Source organism: Acinonyx jubatus, chromosome X (genome assembly GCF_027475565.1).
Source record: "Acinonyx jubatus isolate Ajub_Pintada_27869175 chromosome X, VMU_Ajub_asm_v1.0, whole genome shotgun sequence".
Lineage (NCBI taxonomy): Eukaryota > Metazoa > Chordata > Mammalia > Carnivora > Felidae > Acinonyx > Acinonyx jubatus.
In genome coordinates this window covers 2836360-2847966 of record NC_069389.1, presented here as the reverse complement: position 1 = coordinate 2847966, position 11607 = coordinate 2836360, and the positions used below count along the sequence as shown (strand labels likewise).

Genomic DNA, 11607 nt, shown 5'->3' with positions numbered 1-11607 from the left:
ATTTATTCTATTAAATACTGTTTAAAGCTCATTTTATTTTCCTGAGGTGTGGACTAGATCTCTGAACGCTGGCACAGCCCTTGGGTAAGTGGTGCATCCTGAGTGCTGATGTCTTAGACGGTGAACACCTGTGTACCATGGCTAGCTGATACATGTGCTCTGCCTGTTACAATGGGAATGGCCATTCCCTAGAAGTTCCCGTGTCTACTGCTGTTTGAAACTTAATGGAATGGCACGCTCTAGATCTTGCGTCCTGTGTTAACAGCTTCCCCACTGAGCTCACCGTCTGATGGTTTGTCCAAGCGCTACACTGACACCATGGCCCTCTGGGTTGACCATGTCTCAGCCGCTGCCCCATCTTGGATGACGGTGATGCCCCATCTGTAATGACTGTGATCCTACTGTAAGGAAATAGCAATCCTTCTCCTCAGTTTCATGGGTAACGGTGCTGTGATGGTAGGCAGTGCCCCTCAATTGTGACTCAAGGCATTGTAGACTGTCTGTGTATAACTCTCAGTGAGGTGTGCACACTTCTTTCCTTGTGGTAGATAAGATGCATCCTTGGGACGTTTTTTCTTGACCATTGTAGTAAAAATACCCATCGTCCCTTCCGCTGATGGTTTAGACCTTTTTCTCCCTCTCATTTAGACACCTCTGTGGCTTTTCTATTTAAGCCTAATCTGAACGGTCTCTGATGGGATGTTGATCCTATGATAGCCATGCTTTCCGGGGTAGTTGTATGTAAAGTGGATATTTATGTGTTTTTAAAATGAAACACACAGGTTTAGGATACATGCATATGTGCACAGACACACAGGTACAGGGTACACGTGTAATCAATTTATTTAATCATTCAGAAATCCTGTGACACCAAACAGGACCTGAATGGTGATGGACAGAGAAATCCTGTAACACCAAACAGGACCTGAACGGTGATGGACAGAGACGAGATGGGAAAGGAGAACATGTGTATGAATAGAGAAAATGATGTGAAGCAGAAAGAAGGAACATAATCTTCATGCTGTTGATCCTGATTGCATGGGGAAGACCGTGTTCCTGGTTCTCAGTGATGCAGCTACAGGTGCATAAAACAGGAGAGGAGGTTGAGTTGAGTGGACTGTATGAGCCTCAGGAAGCACAACATCAAGGGTTCGGAGGACGTTTAGTTGACCCAGTGCACCAGTCCCACAGGGAACATCACATTCTCCATCCCCACGATATGGGGGGGACCCACTGGAATTTTTTCAGGGATGTGTGTGTGATGGGACTTTTCATAATCAGGATCCCTTCCAACACTTTGATGATTTCAGAATGAATGTTCATGGGGATGGCGCATCAAACATGATTTTACAGGATCTTTGATGGAGTTACACTCTGGTCTTCCGATTGCAAACGCTCTCTGGCCTCAGGACATTATATTCAGCATGAAAGCTACTATTTCTGTTTGACCTTTCTTTCGCCCCTTTCTCCCAACAACAGTGACAAATGGCATGTGTTAGCCTAGAGCACGGTCGTAATTTGAGGCTCGTATTACTTCAAAGGTTTAACAATCACACTTTAAGGAAATCACGTTCTGCCGGAAAATACACGTTGAACGCTTGTGTCATTGGCGTGGTGGGAGGGCCTCGGAGGTGGCTGTTGCAATTATGCAGAACTAAACACGGGATGAGCGGGAATAGTGCACATGGAGTGGTGACGCATTCGGACAACCCTCAAGTCAGAACTGACTGGAAAACTCACTATTTTTCCTGTCATCCCCACCAGCGTCTGGCTCTCCTGCTTCTCTCCGAATGGCTGTCACTGGCGTGATTCTTGAGAAATAATGCTTTATCCCCCAAACTGCTTTTTAGCATTAATCACCTCAACTGGTTTGCAGTCTCGGGGTAAAAGAAGTAGCCTCATGTAGCATAAAAAAGCTCTCTAGTGACATAATTACTGAGTTGACATAGTGGCAGTGATAACACGTCATTCTTACTTACAGTGTTCAGGATGGGTTGGTCCGTTCTCATTTTTAGGACACTTCTCTGGGGAAAGACAAATACAAAAGGTGAATAAAGGAGCAACCCATCATGGCCATGTCCCAATATTTGTAAGGATTTCTTCTTTTAAATAATGGGTTTTATGAAAGATAATGCATGGAAGAGAAAATGTAAAATGAATCAGTTTTTTTTTCCAGATAGCATATTTACAGGTCAGGTGAGAGATATGTTCAGGGAAAAAAAAAAAAAAAATATATATATATATATATATATATATACACACACATATATATATAGAGAGAGAGAGAGAGGCACATTACCAGTTTTGCTGATATCTATAAGATTTTCTTCGGGAATATTGTTTTGTCGCATCAACTCCCTGAACTTTGCAAAGTCGTTGTCATCAGGATGAAGTCTTTTGCCTGAAAATCACCGTGCATAAAGCAGAAATTGCCCATTAGAACCCCTAAGAATTTCTGAATGCAGAATGAGGAGAATGAATGGGGAAATCAAGTCTTTAACTCAGTCTCCAACAGTTGCCACTGACTTTGTCCCAGTGTCAGCTGCCTGACCTAAGTGGGTAGGAGCCGTTCACTGCTGTCCCTGTGTAACCCATGCAGTGCCCAACATGAGCAGCGGGACTCCAGGAAAACAGCAGGAAATCCATGAATTGGGGACCTAATCCATCAAGTATATCCAGCCTACCTCATCTCTGCCTACACCTCAGACTCTGGCTCTGACATGCACCCCTGGTTCTGGGCCCATAGAAAAAGCAAGCACGGTTCTCACCTTCCCAACCATAGCCCTGTCACACAGTAACGGGAGACAGCTTGCTTTTTTATGAAAACCAGAGTTTCCAAATGCCTTTTTCCAACTTGAAACCTAGTATCTCAGAGCTGAAGCACCCCTCTCTAGCCCCTGGGGGTGGAAATCGTTGATGTTCACAATAGTGCATTGAAAGGATTAAACAGGATGAAGGTGTTTTGTTGTTTTTAAGTTTCTGCTCTGAGGCTGAAGAGTCTATTTGAAAAATTGTCATAAAATGAAGGAATTGGGGTCAACCCGAAGATAGCCGTGGCTTGAAATGAGTTCACTTCTTAGCAAATAATTTCTAATCAAACTGATTTTTTTTTTTTGCACAAATGGGAATTATTCTTAAATGTCTTATGATCTGGTACTTCCAGCCTCTACTGATTTCCTCACTGAGAATGCTGATGGTGGAAATATTACCTGCCCAATACGATCGTCAGGATGATATACGTACCAAGCAATGCAAACACTTGTGTAGTGTGTCCTGCTCTGTCCACGTTGGCAGTACGTATTATGAGAGAACCGAGGCTGTCATAACCAATATGGAAAATATTTTGATTCGTATCTGTGAGTGAGACAAAAAATATATATGTAAAATGTATATAAACTATAGCCTTGCCTTAGTGAATATTGGAGATTGGGGATAATTTAGGGGCGTGTGCCTGGACACATTTCCAATGATTACTTGAACTAGAATTCAGGCAGACAAGAGTGGAAATATTACGTAGCCATGACCATCGTCAGGAAGATATACGTACCAAGCAATACAAACGCTTTTGTGGTGTTTCTTTTGGCGTTCATGTTGATTGTGATAGAAGTTGAGGAGGCAGAAAAAAGATTGAAAATATTTTGATTCGTATCTGTGAGTGAGACAAAAAATATATATGTAAAATGTATATAAACTGTAGCCTTGCTTAGTGAACGTATTGGAGATTGGCTCTACCGTGGCCTAATTAGCACATTGGTAACCCCATTCTCATATCGGTCCCTCGGACGATGCAGCGAATGTGAACAGTGCGTATGACATGGAGACAAGGCCCGTAAGGAACTTTCCTTATTGGCCCATTCTTCCGAAATTAAACATTTCACCCCTTCCTGTCTTACTAGAGTGTTTTCTGAAACATGTGTTCCAGTGGAGCCAACATTTTTTGAGCAACACGACTTGTTGTCATATGGCATATTGTCAATACAAGTTTAAAATCTCTTTCTATTTGCCTTATCGCGGCATTGCAGATGATTTCTCTTTAAGACCAAAATGCAGTTGCCCTTTAAAACCCTGCATGACTGCGTGCTGAGTGCCTATCCTACATTGGGCGATCTTCTGAGTCATTAGCGTCCACCCCTTTAATCTAGGTGTACTACCCAACAAATTTCTGGCTGCCATGAACATGTGCATTTTTATTAATACGGTTTTACTTGTGACGATACACACGTTCAGATCCCGCCTGCAGGGGCACCTTCCACTCTGGCTCTGCCCATCCACCCTGGCACATATGCAAGAAAAAGAACAAGCATTGACCAACTTCGCGTCATCACCATACCTCCTAATATCCGTTCTCTCTTCTGCTCTCAACGTACACAATGCCTTATTGGAACCACTCATCAGGATTTCATTTGAAACTGTGCCACTTTGTGTTTCCCATTCAAATAGCCTTAGTCAGCCCCAGCCAGAGACCAAGTGGCAGCTGAAACAACTTCAGAGTTGCATGGACCTAAATCTTGCACAGGCCTGCTCTTAGGTCCATGAGTCTTGGGTTGTGTTGGAACAATTTAAATAAGAGTTTATACATCTCTTCAGATTCTTAGTAACCAAATGTTTTAATGATAATGTTATAAGGAAGGGCTTCGCTTGGATGGCTCAGTCAGTTGAGCATCTAACTTCCGCTCAGGTCATGATCTCGCGGCTCATGAGTTCAAGCCCCACGTCAGGCTCTGTGTTGACAGCTCAGAGCCTGCAGCCTGCTTCGAATTTTGGGTCTCCCTCTCTCTGTGTCCCTCCCCTGCTTGTGCTCGGCTCCCTCCCTCCCTCCCTCTCTCTCTCTCTCTCTCTCTCTCTCTCTCTCTCTCTCAAAGATAAATAAACATTAACAAATTTTTTTAAATGAAGGGCTTTGCAGGAAATCTCACTAAATAGGTTTATAGAGGTAGTGCAGGTTATGGAAGCAATGAAGTTAAATCTGTCTTCGGAGCCTCCGGGGTGGTTTCAAGGCCACTGCCGGTATTCTGCTTGTCAGTGTGACACCTCACTTTCTCCAGAACAGAGCTGGGTAGGTCACAATTCCTAGTTCCCAAAGAGCTGTTACAGTAAGTGCAGCTCATTCTCCCTTCTCAAGTTGTCCAAATCTAAGTTAGAAGGAGTTACCAAAAGGGAGAAAATTCAAGAAAAGATGATAGAGGACGTTGATGGCTCAGGCAAAGGAAAAAATAATGTAAAGCTAAGAAGAGTGAGAACATAACTTAAAAAATCTACTGGGAACATAAGTTACTGAGGAATATGCATAGGGTCGAATGCCAGGCATATAATTCACTTTGTTTGCATCTATATTTTACTTTTTGCAAAGCCGTTGTGCTGTTTCTTATCTTAGGTGAGGGCTGTAACCACAGACTTCCACATCACAATTTTAATCAGATATTTAGACATTAGGCCATTTAAAATTTGGAGTGTCGTTTAGGGTAATTAGGAAGAGTTTAGAATCTAAGTGTTGGCCGACATCCCCATTGCTTTTAACAGAAGCTGAGGTTACGAACAAATGTGCCTGGTGATTAAAATCACTCCGCTTTCCTTGGATTGTAGGTTAATCTCCCAAGAATGGAATGCAGTAAGATGTTTTAAGATGATGTTTAAAAAAGTATTCTCATAAAGCAAAATGAGATTGATATGTAAACCGAGGATAAACCTATTATATTTAGTTCCTAAGGCCATTTAAATTATCTTGAAACATGCTCATATACTCAAGAACTTTATGAAATAAACATCCTGAGCCCTTAGGAATGACTTAATAATACTCAAAATTGGAAGGGGCCACCAATGTCCTATGACTTAACTGTGCACGACAAGATAAAGTGCTTGGATAGATAATTTAGGGGAGTGTGCCTGGTCACATTTCCAATGATTGGTTGAACTAGAATTCAGGCAGACAAGAGTTCCAGAAAGAAGTGGAGACTAAGATTTTGACCTTAATATCTCAGTCAAATACTTGTACTTACAACCAATATTGATAAACTTGTCACGCCCAATGGTTCCCACGGCAGACTTTTCTGTGCACCGTCCGTTCGTCCTTAAAAACAAAATGTCTTCGAGTGAGTCGATGAAAACAAACTTTGAACCACAATTAACATTCTCTTTGTGTCAATCGCACAAGAATCTGAATGAGGCATCGTTTCAGTGCCTGTAAACAACGTGCCATTTGAAAGAGAAGAAGTAGGTTTTCCACCATCAAAGGTCACCTGCCAAAAATGTCTTTGTCCACACGTGGAATCAGGTAGTTCTAAAGAGTGACTATAAAACAAGTCATATTTAAAGGCAATTAAACATGAAGAAATCTGAATTGTGAGAAAAGAAGGCAAAGAGAACATTCCCTTGCCTTAAAGATTTTCCGGAAAAAGAGAAGGAGAGCCGTCAAGACGGTCCTTGGCGGTTCTGACAACGCGGGCAAAGATTTCTTACATAATATAATAGACAAAAAGCACCCCCTAGGAAAGGAGGAAAAAATGATGGGCTTAATTTAATCAGAACCATAAACTTGTATAAAAACACTACTCAGAAAATTAGACATCAAGTCACATATGCGTGCACACGCACAAACATCCATCCATACACACACGAGCAAATGCATAAATACACATGAGGCGTGTATGTGCTAGATGGAAACTAGATGTGTATTACAAACAGTTATATACGTGTCACATATATAACAAGAGAGTTTGTGTATTCCTGTGTGTGTATATGATAAAAAATGCATATTTGGAAAAACAGGAAGATTGAATACGGCAGAAATCGTAAAAGAGGAAGTAAACCAACTAAAATGGGGCAAATGGTTGAACAGACCCGTCACGAAAGAATGGTGTAGGAAACCGTGCTCAGGTCGATGACTCATCAGAGACACGCAGGTTCAAACCACAGTGAGCTGGTACCTCACATTCACGGGACTGCCTAAAATCAAAAGATGTCAATACCGAGGTTTAGGAAGAATGTGCTGCCGCTAAATATCGGATAGGTTACTGGCAAGAATGCAAAAGGCACCGGCACTTAGGAAACAGCTTGACCCTTTCTGTGGTTAAATACGCTCGTGTGCCGTGATGCAGCAGTTCTGGGCTACCAGAGAAGAGTTGCAAATGAATATGTGTCGGCACAGACATTAGTGCAGAGCCGTTCGTATCCAAGGTGTTCAAGACAACCACAAAGTGGAAACGTTACCCAGGAAGTGGGAAACGTACATATTGGTACATACACGAGGAACTCTGATTGGCAGTGACACGAGTGACTGTTTGCATACGGAGACACGTGGACATACGTTCCAAACCTTATGCGGAGTGAAGACAGCAGAATGAGATGCATCGTGTTTAATTGCAGCGTGTGAAGTTTAATGCGTGTGAAGTTCTGGAAGAGGGAAGGAAAACACGGCATGTCAGGTGTTGCCTGTAGCTACCTGGGGTGAGGGAAATGTATGCATCTTTGGGTGCAGTAGATGTACACATAGGTCCAAGTTCACTGAGCTATGCCTTCACATGGATACCTACCACTGCACGTCCCTTGCGTTTCAGTGAACCTGATTGCAGGGTGGGCGTCCAACGGGAAAGTCTACTAAACACAGACGGACACAGAAATTTGAAAAATGAGAGAAAAAGACCCTGGGGTACTCTTTAAAAAGTTAATGAAAACTGACAGGTATATCTGTTGGAATCGGATGTGTGTGTAATTTGGTAATATGTGTATAATCGATTATATATTATATAGAACATATAACCAACTACGTATTTTGTATACAATCAATTATATAATTATAGAACATTGCATATCTTTTACATATATGTATGTATATAATTACATAATTAGATAACGTTACATGTATATTACCTACGATGTATGTATATATGCAATGTCATATAATTATTGTATATAGCATATAATCAACTATATATTTTATATACAGTTATATAATCAATTATATAATTATATAACATTACATATCTATTACATATATGTATCTACATAAGCACACAATCATATAAGGTTACATGTATATTACATATAATGTATGTATATATGCAATGTTATATGATTATTGCATATAACATATAACCAACTATATGTCTTATATACAATCAATTATATTATTAATTGTATATTGTATTCCATTACATATCTGTTACATCTATGTACCTAATTACATAATTATATAACGTTACACATATATTACATATAATTATGTATATATGCGATGTTATATAATTATTGTATATAATATCCTGCAGTTTTATCCATTACTGACTTCGTAGAGCCTTCGAGTGTTATTTATGGAATGCTCACTATATTGCAGGCGTATACCTACATTATTATTATTATATATTATTCCATATTATAATTGTGTAAGATTTCATATTATATATATAACATGTTATGTAATTTAATACACAATTATATTTATATATTTATAAACCAGTCTCTCCAGACACAACCCTTTCTTTTCCTTCATGTCAGTCTCTTTTTATTTCTCATTCTTCAAAGTATGTGCCTGTGTTTATGTGTGTGTGAGCAGTGGAGACTGGAAGATTCTTGCCTTCTACCTATAGCTTTAGAAATGAGGTCTTCAGAAACAGACTTCCTTCGGTTTCTTATAATCCCCTGTCACCACCCCTTGCAAGTTTTCTCATTTCTTTATACTGGGAACTTTTGGAACTATCATAAGCTATCATCAGTTCCCCCGAGCAGATCCATCGGAACTCAGAAAGATAGAAATTAGCATTACACTTCCCACCTGCAATGTAAATAGATGTTTGAATCTTACAGGCCAGGATCTGTTTGCATGGTTTGATGCTTTCAGATGCCCTATATTCCTTTGATTTCAGTGATACCTCCTGCTTCATTTTGTTATCCTAGGAGTCGTCTACTGGAAGTCAAATGTTGGTGTGGAAATCATTGTTATTTCCAGGTGAATTCATCAGCATGTGTGATTGCTGGTGTTTTCAATTAAGCAATACAGTTCAGCTATGTGATCATTTGTCATTTTCTGGTGCCCTCTTTCCACCGCATCTTTACTCTTAGTAAAGAATTTCATGCATGATATTATTACTTTATAGATCTGTATCTGGCTCTGGTTTGAACAACGGAAGTAAAAAAGTGTCTTCATCGTCTGTTACTCTTGAGTTCTTAATAAAATGCCTGCAGGAAAGTGAGCATTTTGTAAATAATATTTGAAGCAGCAAAGGCTTTGGTGAATTTACTATTGATTAAACATTGCTGCTTGGGAGTTCTTCAGGGTAGAGAATGATTGAGGCCAGTGTCGGGAACCCTATGGTCCCAGGAGGTCCCTGAGAATCGTCTCATTAAAGCAAGAAGGGTGTACTGAATTTCTTAAGAACTCAGAGTCTCACTTTTCAACATCACCGAGGTATTTCACTGCAAACGTGCAACTCAGATGCCCTCTCAGGGTCATCAGATCAGGCCTTTTCATTCTGTGCTATTCTTACATGACAGAAAAATTGAAGACGACTGTGCCATTTGTTATGTCCACATCAACTTTGCGCATATAACCGTGGAATGGGCCGTTGCTTATCTTGTCAGAGTTGGTGGCTGCGACCAAAAGCGTGTTCCATTCTCCTGAAAGCTAAAAGCAAAGTTTCCATCAGAAACGTTGGTCCAGTTCTTTTGATGGCTTCCAACATCATCCAGCATGGGTTTCCCTCCTCTTTTACATCAGCAGTGAGCTATCTAACTTTAAGGAACAAAAGCACGGTTTATGAAATACTGAGAAACCCAAGTCTGCAGCAGAACTAAAAACTCACATAGTCCTGAAATAGCACACTCGTTCTTATCAAATGCAAGAGCTCCAACCCAACAGCTCTTTGGCTGATGCACCTTCTGTTTTATAAGCACAGGGGAAGCAGCCAGTTAATAGACCAGAGCAGACATGTACAAAAGAAATGTGTAAGGAGGTGATGAACAGAGGGATTCCGAGTTTCCAGGTGCATGGCTAGGCTTAGATGCACATAAATTTGGATATACACAGAAAACCCCCCAAAAGACACACACACGCGCACACACACACACACACACACACACACACAGAGGCACACACATGAAGACGTCCATGTCAGGACAGCCTTTTTCTGGTACCTGTGTAAGGTTGTCTTGTAAAGGTGGGTGGCTGTCCAGTAAAGGTAGGTGGCCTTCCGGTAAAGGTAGGCGGCCATCCGGTAGAGGTAGGCGGCCGTCCGGTAGAGGTAGGCGGCCGTCCGGTAGAGGTGGGTGGCCGTCCGGTAGAGGTAGGCGGCCGTCCGGTAGAGGTAGGCGGCCGTCCGGTAGAGGTGGGTGGCCGTCCGGTAGAGGTAGGCGGCTGTCCGGAAGAGGTAGGCGGCCGTCCGGTAGAGGTAGGCGGCCGCCACAAACCAGAGCGACTCCAAGAAGTAAGAGTAGAATCTTCATCTTTCTAGCACCTCTTGGTTTCTCCTCTGGAGGAAGCTCAGAATCAATTACCTGCTGGTGAGAATCTTGACCTCTTTATATAGTAAACATCTGTGAATGTGGCAATGTTTATCTACTTGTCATTTTTCACAAGAGACCATTGTGCAACGCTGAAAATAAACATCGTGTTGGCAGCAATGTATCGCAAAGATCTTTCAGACCTGGGTCATAAACCCCTCCAAAGGACGTTCCATAAACCCCTTCCATAAACCCCTCCAAAGGACGTTCAGAAGGTAGGCCTGCCTACAGGGTCGTTTGGATCAAGCCTGCATATCTCATGTCACACTGAGACTCATTCACTCATTCTTGGAGGGGGGGGGGGGGAGTGTGGGGAACAAACCTGTCCTTCCCTTTCTCTCAGATGAGTTTCAAGGAAATCACCTTCTTTCCCCAGCAAACTGCACCCTTTTCCTTGTTGAAAGACAGAAAGATTTATGTGTGGGAATTGAGTTATGCCCACTCATAAATATAAATGCCAAGATACACACCAAATGTGTGGAAACATTAGGTCTTGCTTTATTTCCCAGACTGTGAAGTGGGTGAACGAGCTGGACGGTACACTACTTTGGAGGTTTTTTTGGGGACAAAGGTTTAGAGTGTCCTGAGTGACTCTGACCCTGTGAGTTGATTGTGACATCAGACAATTTTGTACTGATGGAAAGCTCGTAGGGGCGTGTTCCGCTTGGAGAAAACAGGTTTTAAGTTGTGATTAAAAACTTAAAAAAAAAAACCAGTGAATCAGTCGACAAAATAACAGTCTTTTAGGAAGCTATTACCATGGCCAATGTCTTCAATATTAAGTAAACTTACCAGTCATCTTTACAGGCTAATAAAATTAAACAGTACCAGAGGTGCCTTCGTAGCTCAGTTGGTTAAGTGTTGGATGCTTGATCGCAGGTCAGGTCTTGATGTCAGGGTTGTGAGTTCAAGCCCTGCATTGGACTCCACACTGGGTGTGAAGTGTCCTTGCCTAAATAAATAAGCAAGCAAACAAACAAACAAATAAAGCAAGAACAGTCAACCTTACAACCCTTTTGCTCACTTTTTGTCGGTTATGAAATGGAAAGAGTAATGGTCTATGGGATAAGAATAGACTGGAAGGTCAAGAATGTATGGGTATCTTTTGAAATATGA

The 11607-nt window shown here is 41.5% G+C and overlaps 1 protein-coding gene across 1 annotated transcript; it reads right to left on the bottom strand.

The window, feature by feature from the left end:
* Nucleotides 1–825: 825 nt before the first annotated feature.
* LOC128311544 (uncharacterized) lies at nucleotides 826–10494 on the bottom strand. Its single transcript, XM_053202035.1, has 8 exons — nucleotides 10126–10494; nucleotides 9480–9616; nucleotides 5997–6067; nucleotides 3548–3649; nucleotides 3244–3354; nucleotides 2300–2401; nucleotides 1980–2024; nucleotides 826–1075 (listed from the first exon to the last, which is right to left on the bottom strand). The coding sequence occupies exons 1-8, from the start codon at nucleotides 10432–10434 to the stop codon at nucleotides 1017–1019; spliced, it is 936 nt and encodes a 311-aa protein (XP_053058010.1). The 5' UTR covers nucleotides 10435–10494; the 3' UTR covers nucleotides 826–1016.
* Nucleotides 10495–11607: the final 1113 nt, after the last annotated feature.

Coding starts and splice junctions, on each gene's coding strand:
- LOC128311544 (XM_053202035.1), bottom strand. CDS start 10,434: ATGAAGATTCTACTCTTACTTCTTGGAGTCGCTCTGGTTTGTGGCGGC. Junction 3,650..5,996: donor CAAGTTTATCAATATTGGTT/GTAAGTACAAGT, acceptor TCTCACTCACAG/ATACGAATCAAAATATTTTC. Junction 1,076..1,979: donor ACCAACCCATCCTGAACACT/GTAAGTAAGAAT, acceptor ATGCACCTGTAG/CTGCATCACTGAGAACCAGG.